Source organism: Lethenteron reissneri, chromosome 35, assembly GCF_015708825.2.
Source record: "Lethenteron reissneri isolate LAM-NWPU_2019-01 chromosome 35, ASM1570882v1, whole genome shotgun sequence".
NCBI lineage: Eukaryota > Metazoa > Chordata > Hyperoartia > Petromyzontiformes > Petromyzontidae > Lethenteron > Lethenteron reissneri.
In genome coordinates this window covers 8,418,195-8,440,733 of record NC_083813.1, presented here as the reverse complement: position 1 = coordinate 8,440,733, position 22,539 = coordinate 8,418,195, and the positions used below count along the sequence as shown (strand labels likewise).

The 22,539-nt window shown below is 43.9% G+C and overlaps 1 protein-coding gene across 1 annotated transcript; it reads left to right on the top strand.

Annotated features, from left to right (window-relative positions):
- The first annotated feature begins 956 nt into the window (after nucleotides 1–956).
- On the top strand, nucleotides 957–21,233 carry GOT2 (glutamic-oxaloacetic transaminase 2). The gene is made up of 10 exons (XM_061565717.1): nucleotides 957–1,219; nucleotides 7,793–7,949; nucleotides 13,360–13,488; nucleotides 14,103–14,162; nucleotides 14,595–14,756; nucleotides 16,024–16,128; nucleotides 17,802–17,952; nucleotides 18,133–18,298; nucleotides 18,787–18,937; nucleotides 20,628–21,233. Exons 1-10 carry the CDS (start codon nucleotides 1,131–1,133, stop codon nucleotides 20,748–20,750), a joined length of 1,293 nt encoding a protein of 430 aa, XP_061421701.1. The 5' UTR covers nucleotides 957–1,130; the 3' UTR covers nucleotides 20,751–21,233.
- Nucleotides 21,234–22,539: the final 1,306 nt, after the last annotated feature.

Here is a 22,539-nt window from a genome sequence, read left to right as displayed (position 1 = left end):
GGGGGGGGCAGAGCTTTGTGACGTCATATTTGAGGGGGGGGTCAGACTTTTTGTGAACCGTGTGACGAGGGGGGGGGTCAAAAATCGTCCAAAATCGCGTGACGTCATTTATGGACAGCCCCTTTTACCAAATCACCCGCAATGCACCCCATCTCATCGTATCTCTGAAGCTCGTCAGGGTTGAGCGTGGATAGTGCTTGGGTGTAATGGATAGTGCTTATAACATTGGTGACGTTGCACGGCCAGGCTAGCGTGGGGAAAAGGCCTGGGCAGGCTGCCAAGTCAGTGGCGGGCAGCAGAGGGCAGTCGGGAGGCCGTCGTCCATCGACATCATCAATCACGGGATGAAACGGAAGGGTTTTCAAAACCCATTCCCATCAATTTTCGTGTTCGGCTTACTGTGTTTCATCGTCCAATGCAAGAAAAAATAATAAATGTACTCGTGGAAATGTATTTGTTGAAACATTTGTAAATAATTATAAAATAATATTTTCTTTAAATGTTATGTTGGATGATGAAATCCATTGACAACTTTGCATGCATACAATTTGTAACCTTGGCAGGAGCTCAATTGGAAATTTTCTTAAACGCACGTGGCTTCAGTGAAATGCACTTGGCCATGACTTTTGGAAAGTTACGTCATCACGTTAATCAAGTTATGACGTCAGAGCTAAAGCCACGGCCAACACGCACCGTCTCTGATCCCGCGTCGGTGTGACGTAATGACGTAAACCGCGTTAACAGCCACGCCCTGTGTGTGCGTCATCACGTTGAGGTTAAGCCACGCCTTTATGGTATCACCCTCACGATCAGCTGCAACAACGTCATGACGTAGCCCGCTTACGTCATCGCGTCGATGCCAAGCCACACAAACCTCCGTGCGTCACGTTCACGACGGGCGGGTGGACACGACGTCATTTCTGTCCAATCACAACGCACGTCTGGCATTCACACGACGTCATCTCGCGGTACAAGTAGGACCCACCCACCCACCGACCCGCGTGCAGCAAGGCCGTGTGCGCTCTTGCCACCCACCACCCTCCACGTCCCACACGCGTGTGCCCTCCTCAGTCTCCATCACCACCGCGTCTCTGCGGGTCTCACGCACGCAACGCGAAGCGACCAACCAAATGGCGGCGCTGCGCAAAGGATTCACGGCCTCGGCTCTGGGGCGACTGCCTCTGCTCAAGGTCGCCCCGGCCGCAGCAGCCAGGGCGAGGTGAGGACCGCGACCCGCATCGCCGCGGTGGCGGTGAAAATCGTTGCGATGTCCACGAGTTTTTGTCCACCCCCCACCACCCCCCGTGATTTGCTCGTGTAACGATGTCACTTGGGGCCCGTTTTCAATCCACTGCTGGATGGAGAGGGCCCTTCCCGAGGCCTCAAGGTCGTTGCTGGGCCAGGCTTGGGCACGCTGCTGCAGCGCCGATCGGGCAATTTGTTAGAGCCCCAGGGCTGGGGCTTGGGGTCGTTAACGTCGCATAAAGAGTCACAATGAGACGTAGGGGACCCCACCGTATTAATGCATATACAAGGACCGCGATGCAATAATGTTAATATGAACCATAACTCTGTAAAGACAAGTGAATGCCACAATATCATTCAATAACACAAATTTTGTTCCTGGGTTAGTAAGTGTTTTTTCGTAATTGCTTATGCCTAAAAAGTACAGAAATGGCTATTATTCCCCAAAAACTTTGCTTTTGGGACCAGGACAGTGATATTTTAAAATGTACCTATTTTCAATGAGAAAACGGGCGAATTTGGGTATTTTAGTTAACAAAGTCAGAAAAAAAACATGAATTAAAATGTACATGTATTTATACTAAAGTAATACACAAATAACTACAAGAGATTTAGAAGTGAGTAGTTTTTTCGAGATTTACGATTATATTGTAAATTACTTTAACGAATCAGCCCCCAAATGTAGTCTCCCATCATGTTCTCATTATACTGTCCTTGGTAGCGACGTTCAAAGTCCAGTATATCCTGGTGTAAGTGCTCGCCTTGCCCCTCCGAGTACGCTCCCATGTTCTCCTTGAATTTATCAAGATGAGCATCAAGGATATGGACTTTGAGGGGCATCATACAGCCCATTGTGCCATAGTTCTTCACCAGTCTCAACCAGCTCCACATAGTTTTCGACCTTGTGATTACCCAGGAAGTCACGAACCACTGCGGACAAAGCTGTCCCAAGCCGCTTTCTCCTTACTAGTGAGCTTCTTGGGGAATTCATTGCACTCCAGGATCTTCTTTATCTGTGGTCCGACGAAGACACCGGCTTTGACCTTTGCCTAAGACATCTTAGGGAAGAAGTCTTGAAGGTACTTCAAGGCTGCCGACTCCTTATCTGCAGCTCTGACAAATTGTTTCATAAGGCCCAATTTGATGTGCAGTGGTGGTATCAGCACCTTCTGGGGGTCCCACCAGTGGCTCCCACTTGACGTTGTTCCTCCCCAAAGAGAACTCGGTCTGCTGTGGCCAGTCCAGCCTGTGGTAGTGCGCCTTGGTGTCCCTGCTGTCCCTAAGGCAAAGATAGCAGGGAAACTTGGTAAAACCGCCTTGGAGGCCCATCAGGAATACCACAATTTTGAAGTCTCCCATAACCTCCCAGCCGTACTCATCATACTTCAAGGCGTCCAGCAATGTCTTGATGTTGTTGTAATCCTCTTTGAGGTGCACCGAGTGAGCCAGGGGAAGAGATGGGTACTTGTTACCATTATGGAGCAGCAGAACGGCTTTGAGGCTCCTGGATGAGCTGTCAATGAAGAGGCGCCACTCGTTCTAGTTACAGGCGATTCCGATTGCCTCGAACAGACTGGTCACATTGTGGCAGAAGCAGAGCCCATCTTGACGGGTGAAGAAGCTGCAAAAAGGTTGGTGACGCTTCCTCTGATCTGCGACTTGCGCACTTTTATTCAACAAGTTCCACTGCTTGAGCCTAGATGTCAAAAGCTCGGCATTGGACTTGGTGAGACCAATATCTCCGATCAAGTCGTTGAGGTCTTTTTGGTTGGGGTAGTATGGGTTTTTCTCCTCAGCTCCACCTCTGAAATTGTCATCTGCATCTACAACGTCTTCCTCACCCTCTGACTTGCTGCTCTCTTCTAAAGATGGACGCTCTCTTTCCGGAGGAGTGGTTACAGGGAGCTCATGGCAGTGTGGCACCGGGGCGATGGATGAAGGAAGGTCCAGATATGTGATGGCAGCTGCATTATTGCCAGTCCGACGTTTGGAAGGGTCCATTATGGATAAGTGGCTGTTGCTTGAGTGGTCAGTGGGTTCCTGCCAAATTCTTGGAATAGCGAACTTCATGGCTCTCTTTTCCCCTCTGTACCATCCGATAAAAATACAATTATTTCACCCATGACTAATGTTTAAGAGATTCTCGCAACATTTTTCATATATACTATATTTTTTCAAGAACATTGAAAATTGTAATTTAAAAATGTTTAACTTGTACAATTATTTTTTTACTAATTTTATAACATAAAATTGTTCATCTTACCTTCCAGAGTTTTTTTGCATTGCTCGCAGGTGAATTGAGATGCCCAGTTTTTGTCTTGATCCCTGATAGGCATGCCGAAATATGCCTTGTAGGCGTCGCACATCTTAGCAGATGCTTGTCGAGTACTTTTTCAATCGTGTCTTGATTAATTGGCTGCAGACAGAGCAAAATGCATCTGCCAGATGCTTGCAGCCTCTTGACACCATCTCAGAAAAATACAGATATGTATCCACTTAGGCAGCTGGAACTAAACTGAACTGGTAGGCTTAAGGCCTTTGTATTTATACTACTATTTATATTACTGGAACGTTCTAGAATGTTCTAGAAGTTACTCCGAGTTTAGTCCGCACTGAATATATCTGGAATGTTCTGGAAAATAGATAAATTTCTAAATATCATTGTCCTGGTCTCAAAAGCAAAGTTTGTGGTGAATAATAGCAATTTTCTGTACTTTTGAGGCATAAGCAATTAGGAAATAACACTACACAGGAACAAAAAAATTGGTCCACAGTGGAATACAGCACCATGTACTGTAGTGTACGGTACAGGGATTACCATAATCCCTATTCCGTACACTACAGTACATACAGAGGGACCACTGTACAGGAAACGACCTATATCGCTCTAGAGGACTGCTTGAGCCCACCATACGGTAAATACACAGTATAACACGTGCCACAATACAACACGGGGATAATGCAGCTCCGTACAGGGACCACATCAGTAGGGCATTCATTAGAACTGAATACCCTATTGATATTCGTGTACAATTACCATGCGCCGTTCTGAATGCACTAGTGAACTGGTGTGCACATTCGTACAATTAACATGCAAACTACAGTTCTATTTGCTCTAATTAGCTCGTGTGGACTTGCCATCTAAATGTCCAACTGACCCAGTATTGTAATGGCGAGAGCATATAGTAAACTTTTATTCCATGCACTATACGCATTTTAATGCATATACATTTGGTTTAAAATATAGCGCAGTTTCTGCTTGCTTGGGGGTGACCTCGTTTTGCCTGCCAATAAATGCAACGTGGTCACCTTGCCAGTGCTGCTAATGCGATTTCATAGACTGAGCAAATCTTCGGATGTGCAATGTGGGTTTATTCAAACCAGGCTGGGCGTTTTTTTTTCCTGTTTAACTATTATCCAAGTCGGTACACAATAGTGCTATTGATTGTTTATTACACAATTGGTTGTTTATGGTAAGATTACTAATTCAGCATTGATGTTCAGTAAAAAATGGAGAGGCCGAGGCTGAATGATGCAGACGTGTAGTATTGCATTACACAAACGTGTCCTTGAACAAGATAGAAGCGTTTAAAAATAAAACCAAGCATTGACAACGAGCCCCCATCAACCCAACATATTTTGCATTTCGGAACTGTCATTAACCTTCTTTTAAACTCAGTGGTAAGGAAGATTGGCAACGTGGTAACTGTACAAGTGCACCCACAGTCAACTGATAACTTGATTACCGTATTTATTACGCACATAAATATGCAGTTTTGTTATCCAATTAATATTTGTAAAGAATTAAATATACCAGGGCTTTAATTAAATTGGGATTTTCCCACACCAGGTTTACACACTTAAGCAGATTGTTTGACGAAAGTACATTGTTAACGTGTGCATGTTCCTTAAAATTCAGTTATGGGTTAAAAAAAGTGTTCAATTGCCCAGCGTCATCCATATGGTCGGTAATGTGAGCACTCTGGTAATGAAAACAGCACCATTTTCTGTGGGGAATATGAAGGTCATGTTAATAATAATCCTGCCCCCGCCCCCCCGTCTTAGTAACATGGCATTTTCAACAGTGTCTCTGGACCATTATTTTAGATGAGTACCACACCCACCAGCCCATTTGGACAGCACGACACCCTATCACTGATAAGTCACGATTATATTATATGGGCAACGAAAATGGCATCAAAAGAGATCATCGCAACATGTTAAGCAAAAATAGGGCGGCACGTATGATTAGATGCCTTTTCTTGCTACTAAAGTTGTCGCTCATTGATTCCTCGACTCTTGAGGACTCGGTTTAACCGGTCTTTTTTCATCTCTTCCACACTTGTGTTCAACTGCACTTACTGCGTGACTTTGGAATTCCCTCGCATCTCTTTATTCCAAGTTCTTATAACCTTCGTGCAGTCAAGCTAACGTACTAGGTTGTGTCTTTTTTTGGGTAGCTGGCCACTTTGCGTTGTTGCAACTTTTGTGCCTGTACTCTGCAACCGTTATTTAAAAGGGGGGGTGGGGGGATCAAAACAAATATCTAGCCAATCTTCTTTGGTTTTGTGGCAAGAGAAGCTAGGCATCGAATTTGCTGCAATCGTGCAAAGCGGTCAGTCAGCATGGGCGGCACGCGCCAGGCACTTGGGGAGCTCTCGCACCGACCTGGAGGAGGTGGCCGTGACGCGGGCAAGTGTGACCGCGTGTTGGGTACCTTGACAGAGGAGACTTTCCGGCGACCTTGAAGGAGGTTTTTTTGTTTTTTTCCGCAGCTATTTTCATACTAACGTGCCCACGCACCCTTAGCCTGCGTGGTGTGGTACTTTACGTCGCCTTCGTGTTATAGATGCAGAGCAACAATAATTTTTCACACTTGGAACCTCATTTGCCAGAAGAGAAAATATGATAATTGTTTTTTTACCCTTTTATCTGACAACAAAACTGACACCTTTTTTTTACAAGGAGTCATGTTTGCATAGACCACAATACCAGCAGTCATAATACAATAGTAATACATTTCAATTGCTTCCATGTTATTGGAGGAGAGGTGGATATGGGAAAGACATACTGCTTATTTATTTTCCCTATTTATAGTGATGTGGATTAGGTTATAGAGCACAAACGTGAACATAGTATGATATAGTAGGAAAATACTACTTTTTCCAATTTTTAAAATGTTATCTCTCCAAGGATCAGCCCACCCTGTGTATCATTTTATATATTGCTTCATTTTTCTCATTTCGCCCGTGAGTGACGTTTCCTGGTAGGAAATCACCTTTGCGAAAACTTAATTGAATTGAATAATCGATTTAAAATTTTATTTTACAGACTATGGACCCCAAATAGCTCTCAGCCTCATTATTCGGATTCGGCATGCTATACTGTATTTGCCCCAAGGGCGCAGTGATGCAGAGAGATGCATAACGCGTCCTCAAATGTCAGCATTGTGTTTGATCGTTTTTATTGAATGTTGGCGTTTTTCAGGGTGAAAATGTGTCGCACTTTACAGCACCATAAATACCAGTGTTGTATTTGAAATGGTGATTTAATGTTTTGTCCCACGACAAACCTTTTTAAATCTTTTATATTAAGTTCACGTGCTTGCTTGCTTGCTTGCTTAGGACCGTGTAAATCTTTCGGTCGTTTTTTAACCCACTTCCCGTGATCCAATCGAGCTGACATTTTCCACACCGACTCGTTGTGCCAGACAATTATTGTTCGTGAAAAAAAATTCCCAAAGTTTTACACTTTTTAGGCAAAAAAAATGTATTTTACATATATTCAAATAGAACTCATTCATGGCTTTGGCTGAACGTCAGAGTGTAAGAGCCCAGAGCGTAACCCCTCCACAGGCCGTGGTGGAGTAGCGCAGTTGGTAGTGCCCTCGCTTCCCATGCCAAAGGTCGTGAGATCAATCCCCGCATCCTCCACAGGCGAATATATTTTTTAATCCTTTATATTATGTTCGCTGCCACGCATATAAAGGATTTATAGTGAAAAACTTTGTTTTTACGGGTTTACTTGTTTTTGTCTCACGACAGATTTTATTTACATTGTTACCCATCCTGCCATGATAAAAAGTTATTTAATCAAATTAAGCATTTTTTTTGCTCTTTTTTTACAATTATATTACATTAGGGAATGAATAAATCATACAGCTAGCAGTGCATCATCCTGTCTGAGAATAGCTGCAGAAAGATGTCACCTTAATACTTGTGAAGTTGTTTCTATTGACCTATATGCACACTTGAAACTTTCCTTTTAATATCCTGCAGAAATGTGCTGTGTTCATTAGCTAAATGTGTTAAGTCTCCGAGCGAATACAGGGTAAAGTAAATAACTATTTAATATAGTTTTGTTTTTTGCCATCCTTAGTCGCCAGGCTAAGACCATCAACTGGCTACACGTGACAACCTAGTTTAATCATGCCTAGTGACTCCGATTTAACACTAGAATCATAACTGTGTGGTTCAAGAGTTCTTAACTTCTGAATCCATTAGGCCACCTCAAGTGATAGAATGTTGATTGAATGTGTGCTGCCCAGCTCATGGTGGGCAAATGTGGAGATGGGACCCCCCGACCCTATCCTGGGAGTGACGGAGGCCTTCAAGCGCGACACCAACCCCAAGAAGATCAATCTGGGTGTCGGCGCCTACCGTGACGACAATGGCAAACCATTTGTCCTGCCGTCGGTCCGAAAGGTGGGGATTTCTTAAATATTGTTCTGCCTTATTTTGAAATTTGCAACAGAAGCCACAATATTGCTGTTTTGTGGCCTTTCATATTTTTCAGAATACTACGCCTGCTTTGATTTGTAGGCTCGTCACCTATTCAGCCAAGCCATTAGTGCCCTTCGCCAAAGTGTAAATCAGGGCTGAGGGATAGCACTTTCCAATGCAATGAAAGCCAGATTTGCAGCCCTGTGGGAATTGCCGTGCCAAGTCGTTGTAATACAATAAGTTGCCAAATTGTTAACCTTATGGCCATCTGAGAGCTAGGAATCCATTAGTCCAATAGATTCTGCTTTGTTTATCATAATGGGACACACACAGATTTGTATAAATTTCCATATGCAATGATTTGTCAAATTACTTATTTTTGTACTCTTCAGCACCGGACTAAAAGCTGTAAAGCCTTTAGGCAGGTATGTCAACAGTCTTGTTTTCGATTCTTCAGTGGATTATGCAAATGGGGGTGTTTGAAAAATGGTTTCTACGAATACATAGCAAACGTCATCTTGATTTTCAGTAGTTAACAATTACAAAATTGTCCCTGTGGCATATGAGCCCTTGAATTTCTCGGATGACTTTTGTTATCTGTTCTGCACTTTGGATCCACAAATAAAATGGTGCTGGTAACTAGCAGACATTGTCTTCTGTTAAATGATCAAAATCGTAATTTACTTATTTTTGGCGACTCCGTCCCACCATGCACATAAACACCGCAACCCACCTGGCACAGATCATTCTCTTGTCATGCCATCCAAGCACAGCGAGGACGAATGCGCAGAAAAGCTGAACAAGCGAATGCAAAGGTTCCACATCACGTCCTTGCTGATGATGATCTTGACGCCATCAAGGAGAATGCCAACACGTGGGAGGTTGAGGACAGCTTTCCCGGCTCTCATCGTCGGCCTCGACAGTACTTTGTTGAGCCCCAACATCACCTGGACCGAGCTTTATCGCCGATACAAGGCCAAGTTGGATGCTGTCAAGGGGAGTCGAGTCGTGTCTTATTCGCGATGTATTCAATACATTCACATGTTCTATCCTGGACTACGCTTGACAAGCACCACGGAAGGCGTTTGCGACTGCTGCGTTTGCCTCGACATCCAGCTCCCGTGCGAGGATCTTCCAGCAGATGAACGCGAGCGCCTACTGGAGAAGAATTTCCATCTCGACTGCAGCCGTCGGCTAGTGCCGGATGGTGTCCACTTTCGTCAAGGAGTACTTCAAGCAGCATGCTTCTGATCACAACGTTCCCGTCACCCTCATTCCGGACCACTATGACGACTCCGAACCCGACTGTCAATTCTGCCCACGAGTCAAGCCGCCTGCCGACGATTCAGAGTGTGGACTTTGGCAGTAGCTTCGCCATGTCACACTATGGTCACATGCCACCGTCGGCCGATTACTTTAATTCAAACCTGATGGTACAGAATTTCGTGCTGGCGGACATCGTGAGCGGTGTCAGCAATGTGATCTTTTACAAAGAGTGCGCGGACGCATTGTACAGTCTCCATTTCACGTACCACATGCGGCTGCTCGCCAAGAACCCGGGCGCGATGCCCAAGACCAAGACCCTGGTGATGATTCTGGACAACTGCATTGGCCAGAACAAGTCTCAAGTCGTGTTCATGTTCTTTGCGCTGCTGTCGCTCTTGTTCTACCGCAAGGTCATTCTGTTGTACTTCATACCAGGGCACTCGCACAACCAAGCCGATCGAGTTGTTGCATGGTGTCGCAGTTCGATGAAGGCCTAGAACCTCTACACGCCGTCGAATATTGTCGATACTGTCAACCTGATCAGCAGTGTCGAGGCAACATTTATCGATCATCAGGATGCCCAACGCCCTTTTTACATAGGCTGGGACAGTCTATTGAAGCACTTAAAGTCGATGCTGCCCCGATACACGTACAAACTACGGCTTTAAGGTCGATGGAGTGCTCGGCATGAGCCACCTGAGCTTGACTCCGGACAACGAGGTCACCTATGTCCCGCTGATCGTGCCGGAGAACGTCGATATCGTTCGGCGATCCATTCCACAGGATCTTTTTGGCGCCAACGTCAACACGATCGAGAAGGAGACGTTCAAGTCGATCCGATTGCCGACGGCTCCTGTCAGCAGCCTATCAACCAAGACGCTGGCCTCACTATCGAACAACTACTTCTCAATTCCACCCGAACACCTGCCGTACTTGTGCTTGGTTCTTTCGGTAAAGTCACGTAGAAGGTAAGTAATAAAATAATAAAAATTAAAAAAAACATAATAAAATAATTCTCACGACGTTTTGTTATGTTTTATTTTTATTATTTTATTACTTCCCTTCTACGTGACTTTACCGAAAGAACCAAGACGATGAATCCCTGCAGTCACGAAAGCTTTAAATCGAAATTTAACCTGCCGTACTATCCGGCTGTCCTGAGCGAGATCGGCTCGCAGATCGACGACGATCCGATGCCTGAAGGAGGCCCCACTCGCGCGACGAAACGAAAGTGTGCCGCCATTGACGCGATGGTGGAGCCGGCTGCTGAGACCGGTTCAGCAGCCAAGCCGAAACCTGATCACCCCTGGAAGAAGGTCGCCGTTGACACAGGCCAGAAATAAATTCTCGTTCTTCACCAAGCACCTGTCGTTGCCAAAATTGCCGTAGACATGAACAAAACTTTGATTAGCGCATCGTGTAGAGGTCCTCGAGAGGAATAGATTGCCGTATCCGTTCGCCTTCAACAGACATAAAGACGTCGCAACGCAGTTTATGCGAGAGCCGGGGGCGTATGGGACCCCGGGGTCCCGCCATAAGGTTCATATGAACAACATGCCACGGGTCACATGTTTATTCTATGATTTCAGAAAAACTAGCCAGACTTGTTATTAGGGAACCTTCAGACTCCCAAGTTCAAGTCTTATGGTTTTTGATCCGGTAATGTAGAGTAGCGGATGCTGCCACGTGACTTGCAATCCATATTTCGCCGATTCGATTCAATCGCCGGCAAGGCAGCTGAAACGATCTGAAAGTTACTCTCTACACAGTAGTATAAATGTTTACGCCACATTTAATCTACCTGTGGGTCACATCTGGTGGGCTAAAGTGTGGCTACTCAGACCTCTTCCACGATGTGGCCGTTATGGAATAGTAGGCCAAATACCTTCCTGGGGGGCTTCAGAGCATCCTCTCTATCACCCGAATGTAGACTGGCCTTAAATGTTGTTGAAGTTAGGGCCTGTGACCTTGGCATTGCAAGGGCAAACGTGTAATTAAAGTTTTTAAGTGCCACATGAGAAAGGCAATATCTCACATGTTCAATCGTGAGAGAAGTAAAAGCAGCTGTAAGTGCGAACAATTAAATGCCGTTATTCTTACAATGTGTTTTTGCCCAAAAGCTTACGTTTGTATTTAGAAAATAACATTATTTTGAGACTTCCCCGTCCTTTCATATGGCTTATGTAGAGCAACCAGTAGAAATTCATTGTAAAATTTGTCTGGATGTTGGTGAATTCCAAATACTTCGCCTTCAAAAATGCTTTTCCCCCTCTTAATTTCACAACGTGTTTACGTTAATACCACATGGTGTGTGCACAACATTTACATGCAACAAGTGTCACTGTCTTTTCACAACCTTGGTGTTTGTCCTAAAATGACCTACAAGAGTAGTTATTATTTATTGCCTGGCAGACTACAAGATATATATTGATAGACCAAGATAGCGCATGCAGATTACATATCCAATTGCATTTACTTGAGCAGGAAAAAAGGGCTAACATATGTGGCTTTTTACAATCGCCGTACATGTAGTCAATAGCAGCTTAGCGAGATCAGCGTTTGCTAAGGCTGTTATGTGATGTACAGACCTTCGTTATTCCACTGCTGGATAAAGGCCTTAAGGCGATTGTTTGACTATACTTCGCCACACTGGTCAGTGTGAATTAAGCTGAGGAGTATATAGACCTGGCTGCGTAGTAAAGTACACAATAGATATTTGCCTTCTGCTATCCACGATGTAGCATAGGAGTAAGGCATTTTTTTATTTCCAATTATTTATTCGTTTTAACACATTTAATTGGTTAGCACATCTATGATACTCTGTTGCACATCAACGTTAACTGTTACAAGTTCCTGTATAATTAGGTCACTGGGATATATTCTTGATAGTCGTCCTGAAATCCAGCAGGTTATAAGAACCCCTTGAAAAGCCTCTTTCTCTGGGGCAGACAATTATGGGCTCATCTTCAACCTTCCTCAAGTCATTACCATGAGCCTTAGTCCTTGACATAATTTGCAGGCAGTGTTTGTGGTTGGCTGTAAGATAAACTGCTGGATCCCTGAAGTTAAATATGATCTTCTTGGTTCTTTCTGTAAAGTCACGTAGAACGGAAACAATAAAATAATAAAAATAAAGCATAATAAATACAATTCTCACGACGTTTCGGCCACAACGCAAGCAGCATAATTTTATTATGTATTATTTTTATTATTTTATGTTTCCATTCTACGTGACTTTACCGAAAGAACCAAGAAGATGAATCCCTGCAGTCACGAAAGCTTGAAATCGAAATTTAAATATGAGCTGTAAAAAATATATATACACATAGTGCTATTGAAAAAAAAAATCCCCAATTTGGCATTGTCATGAGATAAAGATTGAACCGAGGTCTCTGGCAGAGCAGTACAGCCCTGTGTGTGTTCCAAGAATGGCCAATGAAAATGAATATTACAGAGCTACCTCGTAAGATTACTTCAAGTGACCTGGTCGACACTTTCCCACCTTGCTCTGCCATAGAGTAATGTGCATCACATAATAGTCACATTTATTATTTTAATTCTCCCAGCTTGAATTTGGCGAAATTTAGTGCAGAACCAAATTTAAGGGGTTTGTTTCGTGACCAGGATGAAACCCATCGACTCACTACAATGGAGGACCCAGTTTAATCAGACGGCTGCTTGGATTTAAAACCAGGATCTCGGGTACCAGTGCAGTTCTTTGACCTCCGAGCCACCCGGCCACCTTCAAAGTATAACTGCCATCAGTAAAGCTTATAAAGTATTCTGAACCGTATTGAGTTGTGTCATACTGGTATCCTCAAAGGTGTGGATTGCATGTACAAAAGCTCTCAGGCTTAACCAGTCGAGCTCAAAATAACTGAATGATTGGACATGTTGTCATTGAGACCACCAACTCAACAGCTGAGAAAACATGGCCATCCCAACCAAATGGCCACATGTTCAGTTCTTTCGAGCTGTTGGTCTGGATAAGGCCGAGAGCTTTCGTACACATGTAATACACACCTTTGTGTGTGTATGTTGTTAAATCTCTGTTTCTAGTCTGCATTTTTTCAAGTTGTGATGGGTTCTCATTATTTACATATTTGAATGCTTGTATACTCAACAGGCTGAGGCCATCCTGGATGGGAAGAAGCAGGACAAGGAGTACCTGCCCATCGGGGGCCTCGCCGAATTCACCAAGGCCTCTGCGGAGCTGGCCCTGGGGCAGGACAGCGAGGTCATCAAGAGTGGCCGAGTAAGACGCCACCCTTCCCTTGATGGGACACAACCGCGGCGGTCCCGGTGCTGTGATTCAAGCCTGGAATTTTGTTGTTGTTCAATGAGTGAGAACAAAGTTTACAATGCACTAATAGGGTTTTTCCCCTTTTTTCTGGCAACAAAACCGACACCTTTTGCAAGGGATCATGCTTACATTAACCACAATACTTGCAGTTAAATGCAAACAAAAAACAATACTCTGATAATTTATGCATTGTCTTTGAAACTGATTGGTCCACACCAGAGACAGCTTTCTTTAGAACCTAGTCTCATATGGTGATGACGCCAGAAAAAAAAGGGGAAAAACCCTATTAGTATATTTTGGTACTGGCAAAGGAGGTCCCATGATGATGATAACGTTTACAATGGTTTAGAAACCCCCCCCTCCAAGCAGTAGATGTATCATGCAGCGCAGGTTATAATACCTGTTGTCTTAGTTTAATGTTATTCTTATCGCTCCATAATATTCAGCCCCCAAGAAAATATATTTTTAGATGCACATGCTAACATTCCTTATCATATACATTTGAATTAAAACAATTCTCTGTTTTTGTTCCTAAGCAAGTATCTTGACTGTTGATCTCTTCACAGTACATCACAGTTCAGTGCATCTCTGGGACTGGCAGCCTGCGTGTGGGCGGAGTATTCATGGTGAGTTCACGTAGCCAAGTAAGCTCGGTTTAAGGCAGGGTTTCCTAAAGTCTAGTCATTATGACTCACTACAGTACGCCTATATTTAGCAAGCTTCTCCATTCACTTGCAAATAACGTCCGATTAGCACAGTTAGCTACGTACAGTGTGAAATAAGTTCTTCATACATACAAGTAATTTACATCTTGCACGCACCATATGATTGATAAACTCATCCCACGTGATGTAGAGAATGTAGATTTTTTTTTTAAATCTATGCTTTTGTCCTCGGCTAAATTTTGTATTTGAATGGAGAAATTGGAACACGTGGCAAAGAGGATCTTGTGGTAGTTTGCTAAGACAGGAGTTTGAGAAACCCTGGTATATGGTGTTCTTTAGCTCCGTTAACGCCCATGTTCCACAAGCTGACTCGTCGCCAATGTCCGGGTGCAGTCGCGCTTCCACCAGGCCAGCCACGACGTGTTCCTGCCCAAGCCATCGTGGGGGAACCACACACCCATCTTCCGTGACAGCGGCTTGCAGCTCAAGGCGTACCGCTACTACGACCCTAGCACCTGCGGATTTGACTTTTCTGGGGCACTTGATGACATCTCGGTGAGTGTGTTCTCATTGGTTGCGTGGAAACGCGTACTATTTATCTGCATGCAACATATGTTCCTCTCTTATTCGTTCACTTATGGATGGGCACGTCCTATAAGACGGGTAGGGAATCGTTTTACTTACTAAGGGCCAAGTAGAATATTTAACGTCCTTTGGCAACATAGACACTTTACAACTTCATGTTTTTATGTTCATTAATAATGCAACAAAAATATTACGGCTCACCTTTCCAGCACTGATTTCCTCCGGCTAACGCATTGATCTAGAGTCGTAATGCCCAAGTAGACACACGTGCTGAGATGGCCGTAGTGACGGATAAATATTGTTTGCGGGACATTCGGAAGTGGTAGACCCTTTGGCCACGAGCTGTATGAAGTGAAATCGTGGACCGTATTTAACCCCTCGGGCTGGGGGTTCCCCCACCCCTACTTATAAGGTAATCATGTGTAGCAAGAGCTTTTTGTTATTAAGTATATTTTCGATGTGAAACATGGCATGCAGACAATCCTTAAGTATTATATGACAAACATTTAATGACCCAACATGAACCCTGGTTATGTTATTCTACCAAGTTTCTATTTATAAGCCCTGTCACATTCCACTAAATCATCTGGGCGTCAGTGCAAAAATAGTTGACCTAACTTCTGTGCACACACCCATGGCATTCTGGTATCTGGTTTTGCTGTTCATAGCACATACAGGTACAAGAATGATAGTTGAGAAGTGACGAGCTAGTGTCCAGTGTTTCTTTGCAATTAAACCATTTATGAAGCCCATCGAGTGTGGAACACTTTTGTAGGCAGATGGGTTTCCAGTACTGTGTTTGTTGTGCTTATTACTTGGCTTTATTCATATACATGCGATGATTTGAGATTTGATACAGTTCCATGATTCAAGGTCACGTTTCGATTGAGAAGTTTGAGGGGCATTTGTGATGCATTCGGTGTCTGTAATAGCAGTAGGGTTTAAATGAACCAACGACAAACAATAGCTATGAATAACATATAATTGTTTGCACACGGTTAGATGCATGCTTTCTTAATCGATTAAACAATGCATTGTTGCATGCCTCTTAGCCATGTCCTCATTGGAAATAAGACCGGTGTTATTTTTAGTAAACTACTGAGGCTATATAATTGGGAACGATTATACCACAGACGACGCCTTGTGCGGAGCCTCCAGAAATTGCTTGCCATCATCGTGACCTACCTTTCTGTTTGTCAAAGACCGCGGTTAATCCTTTACCTCTCTCGTTCGGCAGAAAATCCCGGAGAAGAGCATCATCCTGTTCCACGCGTGCGCGCACAATCCCACGGGCGTGGATCCCAAACCCGAGCAGTGGAAGGAAATTGCTGCCGTCGTGAAGGTGAGCCGCCATCGGATGAGCTGTTGGTGCAGCGAGACCAATTAACAAGGTGCCGGGGTGAGTGAAGAATGCGACGGAGCAATGGTTCTCAATGTTTCTGGTATGGCGGGGGGCCTCAAATCGAGTCCACTGGTTCCTGCGTCCCTCGCCCCAGGCCCCACACTCGTTTCAACGTTTCGTTTTTTATCACAACGTGCCGCTGGCGTTCTCTGCGCGCACGTGGAATTTCTCCTACGCAGTCTCCATGCCGTTGTAGCCGGACAGTTGCCGCCAGCCTTTCGTTAAAACTAAACTGTATTTTACCAGGAGAGACCCACTGAGCATTATAGCGCTTATTCGTAAGCGAACCGGCCGCGCAGAAAAATCGATGCGACTGTGGGGAGAACATGCAGATCCCAAATATACAGGCGTCGGCGTTGGGATCGAACGCACAACCTCCTGTGTATACCAGGTGAGGTAGTTAACATCTTGCCACCATGATGATAATGAGAGGAGAGAGACATGCAAACTCCAAATATGCAGGTGTCAGTCGGGATCGAGCCCACGACTTCGTGCATACCAGGTGAGGTAGTTAACATCTCGCCACCAATGCTCAAATCCCATGGAACCTATAACAAAAAAGTAAAAATAAGCTGTTGAGAGGCATTCTCAGGTGCTAATGGAAAGTAATTTGCTCCTGAGATGGAATTATCACATTATTTTCAACAATCAACAGAAAATGTCGAAAGCAAATTGTGTGCCGTTAAACTAACGCATGGAAGCACTTGGTGGTTTATTGTTTTTTTCTACATGGGGGTATTTTTTTATGTTTATTATAAATGTCAAGCAGTGTCAACAAGACTATCGGGTGAAAATTACGCACTTCGGTTCATAATGTTAAACTATTTTTGACTCCCCAGTTATGACGTAGATATTCATTAATTTTTTGTTCTGGGCATGTGAATCCCTCCGTTCATACTGCATAATATATTACCAAAAGTCAAAATATCTTGTTACATGTGCTTTTTATTGCGTTAACAGATGACATGATAGCGCTGATAAAAATTGTCAAACTATAAGTAAAGGGGAGGATTTTAATTTCTATCACAGAAGATGAAACGTGGCTTTAAGCATTTAAAGGCCAGATGCTAATAGAGCAAATAAACTGCAGTTCTTTGCAATCTATTCAGTCAACTAACACGCACATTTATTATGACCGTGAATATTCTGCAAGTCTCTTATGTGTGAAAATTGCTTTTGTGAAAGAGTTTGCATGTGACATTCCCACTCGTGAGCGGCTTTCACTGCATTAATGCCTTCGCGCACGCTGGGCCTTTAACGTCACCGTCTGCAGCCATGAACGACATGGTCATGATGACAGAAAATCCTTTCTCATTTGCACTCGCAGCTTGAAAAATCTGTCCGTGCCTCCTGTCGGGATGATCAAATAAAGCCATAGTTTTACAATAATATTTACAGCAGTTGGAATTCGTGCACATGAAGATTTAGGTGTATGTTGGCAGTCATGTACATGGAAATCCTGAAATTTCTCAATTGTCATCATCAACGCTGCCTTCTTATAGCACAATCTGCAATGGATGGCTCTTGAGAATTGCTGTTTGTCAATTTTCACTACACGATTACATTGTATTGATTGCTATCCCTGCAATGTCCTTCCTGTTCCCCAACTGCAGAAGAGGAGCCTTTTCCCGTTCTTCGACATGGCGTACCAGGGTTTTGCAAGCGGAGACACCAACCGTGATGCCTGGGCCGTGCGCTACTTCCTGGAGCAAGGTCACAACATTGCGCTCTGCCAGTCTTACGCCAAGAACATGGGCCTCTACGGTACGCACCTTTCCATTACCACGTTGCTCGCCCCCGACCTGCTCTGCATTCATTATACATCAATGACTTGCGCAGATGCTGCAGCTGGATTAGCTTGATCGTATTGCCCATTCTCCGATAACGTGTGTTCTTCTTGACGGCACATCTCGCACCCCCCAACCCCCATATCTCATGGGATAGGCGAGCGCATTGGTGCCTTCACCATGGTGTGTACGGATGCTGAAGAGGCCAAGCGTGTGGAGTCTCAGCTGAAGATCCTCATCCGCCCCATGTATTCCAACCCCCCGCTCACCGGAGCGCGACTGGCCGCCACCATCATGAACACCCCCGACCTTCGCAAGGAGTGGTACGGTTCACGGAACCATGAACACGTAAACTTCGGCCTCAACCAGTGACCTGAAATGAAAGTGACAGATTTGTGACACAACGGCTTATGTTAATGCTTGCAAGTTATGTTGAAATGTAAAAATTGAAGGTCTTTCACGAGGCATTCACAAAACTAAATCGCTGATTGTGGGCAGAAGTTGGTGACATTTTACCAACCAAATGTAATCTTTTCCATTTGTCTCTACTAATCTATTCTTTATCATCATCTGCTATTATCGCACAAACCCATCTCACCTCTGTCCTATTTTTAGTGTGTGTGTGTGTGTGTACTCACTACGGGCTCAAAGTGCACCCTAAGCATGGCACAAGCGCCGTGGTGATGTCACCGCCACTTGGCGAATGACAATTTTTGCTGTTGCTGTCATTATGGGCACTCGCAGCATTTGCCCCGAAAGTCTGCATAGTTAAACAATGGGAATTTCATCTTTTGTCTTTGCGTGTGCTTAGGCTGGTGGAGCTGAAGGGCATGGCTGACCGCATCATTGGCATGCGCAGTCAGCTGGTCAATGACTTGAAGAAGGAGGGTTCCACACACAACTGGCAGCACATCACAGACCAGATCGGCATGTTCTGCTTCACGGGCCTCAAGCCTGAGCAGGTGGGCACACGGCCGAGTCTTGTGTCCGTGTCAGCTGGCGGTTTTGGCCCCGTCGCAGACCCCAGCACCCTGCAAGCCCCTCCACACCCCACACCCCACTGCCATCTGACATCTGTGAAAGCGAGCTTCACAGTTTATTGGATTCCTCAACGATAAATAAGGATTCTGACATGGGTCTCGCAATGTCCGATGGAATTGTGCTTCTGCACTGCTGGCATTTCCATGGTGTCTGTTGATTTGCATTTGATGAGATGAAACGTTTGCCACTGGGAATTAAGATGTATTGTTTGCTCCCTCCAAGAATATCCAATGTACCCGGCTTAGATTAATCAAATTCTAGATTTGAAGCTTTCGTGACTGCAAGGATTCATACTTTGTTTTTTTCGGTAAAGTCACGTAGGTAAAAAATAAAATAAATGAAAACTAAATTATATCACGACGTTTTGGGCGCAACACAAGCGTCCGTCATCAGGTGCGGACAACCACAGTGAAACGTGATTTCATTTCGTTGTTTTCATTTATTTTATTTTTTACCTACGTGACTTTACCGAAAAAACCAAAGCGTTAGATTAATCTAATTTATATTTATAGAGCGCCTTCACTCAAGGTGTTGACATAGCTTACAAAACGATGACAGTGTAATGATGTAGTTGACAGGGGTGTACAAGGATTAAGGAGTGAGTGACAGCGATCGAGGGTACGTAGGGATCACGAAATGGTAGGGACGGAGTGGCGGAGTGAGGGGAGGGAGGAGAATGGGCTGTAGAGAAACGAGGGAAGCTTTTAAAGAGCAATTGAAGGAGGGGGGGGGACTGCTTAAGGCACAAGGGAAGTTGATTCCAGTGGAGTAGTGCAAGGAGGGAGATGGACCGAAAGCGGGATTGATTAATACTCCTTATACATATAGCAACTTTATATATGTTCGTGTGACCGCATCTGAATGTGTTTTTTTTATCATGTTTTTTTTTACCATTTTCCAAAATTGAAATTGAATTGGACTTGCACCAGGGTTGTGTGCTATGATTTAAAGCAGTTACTTTTAAAGTGGTATCTTGATGATGACTGTAATTGGATGGAATTAATCGTGTAACAATTTTGACTTAAACCCTATTCATCATTTTCTCGATGTATATAACAAAATATAAAGGACATATAATTTTTTTTTATATTTAAGTAGGTTAAAAATAATGGAAGAACCTTTTACCTACTATAAATCACCGAGAAATATCTGTCCGTCCCGTGCGTGACGTCACTCCACATGGGGCAACCCCTCCCCTCATTAATAATCATGAGCTGAACAATTTTTCTATTAAATATTTCAGATGTACTGCAATATAACGCCCGTCCTTGGACGGGCAAAAAAGCTAGTAAATTATATCCATCTGATCAATTTTCCAAATAAATACATTTCAAATAAAACTAGCGTAGTGATTATCGCATGGAGCCAGTGACTTGAGTTCCATTCCTGGCCACGGATAACAAAAGTGGCGAGTGGTATCTTGGTATCTGAACCTCTCCTGGGTCACCCCAATTTCACCAACTGCACGAACCAGCTTGGTCCAGTATCCCCCATTTACGGGGGAGGCCTTCATTCAGAGGTCGGTTGACAAAGCGCTGTGTCAAATGTTCAACCATTAATCTTTGGCCATATTCGATGTCACTAACGGCACTTGCTTTTGTGGTGGGGCAGGTGGAACGCCTGATGAAAGAGTTCTCCGTGTACATGACCAAGGACGGCCGCATCTCCATCGCTGGCCTGAGCTCTGGGAACGTGGGCTACCTGGCGCATGCCATCCACCAGGTCAGCAAGTGAGCAGCCGAGGAGAAGCAAGCCCCAGCAACGCCAGGGCCCATCTGTCTGCACCCACAGCACCTTCTAGTACATGCGACATCGTGAAATACTACCCATCGTGGGAATATTTACCTGCTCTTATGGCAACAGGGATGGCAAATGCAGAAATAGTATTTTTGATGAAATTGGATTAGCAGAGCTCATTTTAAGTCGATTACCAACATTTCAGTAATTTCATTGTTGAAGCTGACAGAATCTTGTGAAAAAGGGTAGGGGGGGTGAGGATGCATTTGATCTTAAACACGGGTGGGAGGTTTTGTTCGTGACGAGGCAATTAAAATTAAATGGCAAATGCTTGTAAACTCTGTCGCACTTAAGTTGGCAATGAGTAATCAGTCCAGCCACTTTCAAAAGATTAAACTTAAGCTATAATTATTTGTGTAGTGTGCTATAATACATCGGTGTGATGTAGATACCAAAACAATAAAGAATTGCTGATCATAATGTCAAGTGTCGATTGTATTTTTTGCAGTTCTGAATCTACAAGTGATCAGATCGTAACGAATTGAATGCAACGTGCATCTGTCGTGTTTATAAACTGTACATTTTTCCAAATCAAATGCGGAATGAAGGCTGTTTTATTTTGACATCACTTGCAATCTTTATCCAACATGACATCAAAAAACCCTTGTATCAAAAGGATTGTAAAGCGTTGAAATAAGTGCAAGTGTTTCATGAATATTTGCATTTATAAAATAAACCTATTGTGTGAATGCCACGTGCTCAGAATAAATTACACTACAAGGACGAAACCTGAAAAATGTGAACTACAATGGAGGCAAATAATTGGTTCTTGAATCGCGGCAATTCATTTTCCAGGCGGGGGTGGATCATTATACGTGCCTACTACGATTCTTTGGTTCTTTCGGTAAAGTTACGTAGAGAATAAAATTAAAATAAACTCGTGAAAAAAGGGTCTCTTTACCCCCCCCCCCCTTCTCTGCCTGACGACCGCTTTTGTTGCAATCGAAACGTGAGTTTTTTTTCATGTTTTATTATTTTATATCTACGTAACTTTACCGAAAGAACCAAATAATGAATTCCTGCAGTCACAAAAGCTTTAAGTCAGTGTATGCCTACTACTTTTCACACTAGTATTCAATATAACCTGATCGCGCATCGCCCGTGTTGACCGAGCACCTGAAAATAATTATTGCACTGCTGCAGATGAAGTCATCTTCTCAACTTGCAGCATGAATAGTTAATGTGTAATAATGTGGCAAAGTTTACAGCGATTCCGCATTTGACAATCCGTAGCTGATGTGTATTATTTGCTATGGCAACACTGCCTTTTTAAATCGATGTACACGTATGCTTTCTGGAAACGTTTATTTTGCACATGCTTCATAAGTGTCTCAACCCCAATTTGTATTGTCATTTTTAAATTCCATTTATTTCCTTCAGGTGTTTTCCCATTCAGCCAATGTGGAATGTAGTTGGCATTGGGGTTCGCGTGTTCATGATGCTCATCATAAACCACGAATAATACGCCATGAATGTGCCTCACGCAAAGGCTTTAATGCTGCTGTGGCCCAGAGGAGAGCCATACACAGCTGTTCATGCCATTTAATCTTTATATCGATGGCACAAGTTGTGACCAGACCTCACCTTGGAAGAACTAATGTTTTTAAAAACTTCCATATAAATAACGCTGCCTTAAAATGAACAATGTAGAATGGGCAATATTTCAGGCATTGACCCTCCATAGCTTTGAGATCGGACGTCACAAGGTTGCTGGCATTCCACGTGT

What these genes read in the sequence shown, in the direction of transcription:
- GOT2 (XM_061565717.1), top strand. Translation starts at nt 1,131, where the DNA reads ATGGCGGCGCTGCGCAAAGGATTCACGGCCTCGGCTCTGGGGCGACTG. An exon ending in TCCTGCCGTCGGTCCGAAAG is followed by an intron (nt 7,950 to 13,359) that starts GTGGGGATTTCT and finishes TATACTCAACAG; the next exon opens with GCTGAGGCCATCCTGGATGG. An exon ending in CCCGACCTTCGCAAGGAGTG is followed by an intron (nt 18,299 to 18,786) that starts GTACGGTTCACG and finishes GCGTGTGCTTAG; the next exon opens with GCTGGTGGAGCTGAAGGGCA.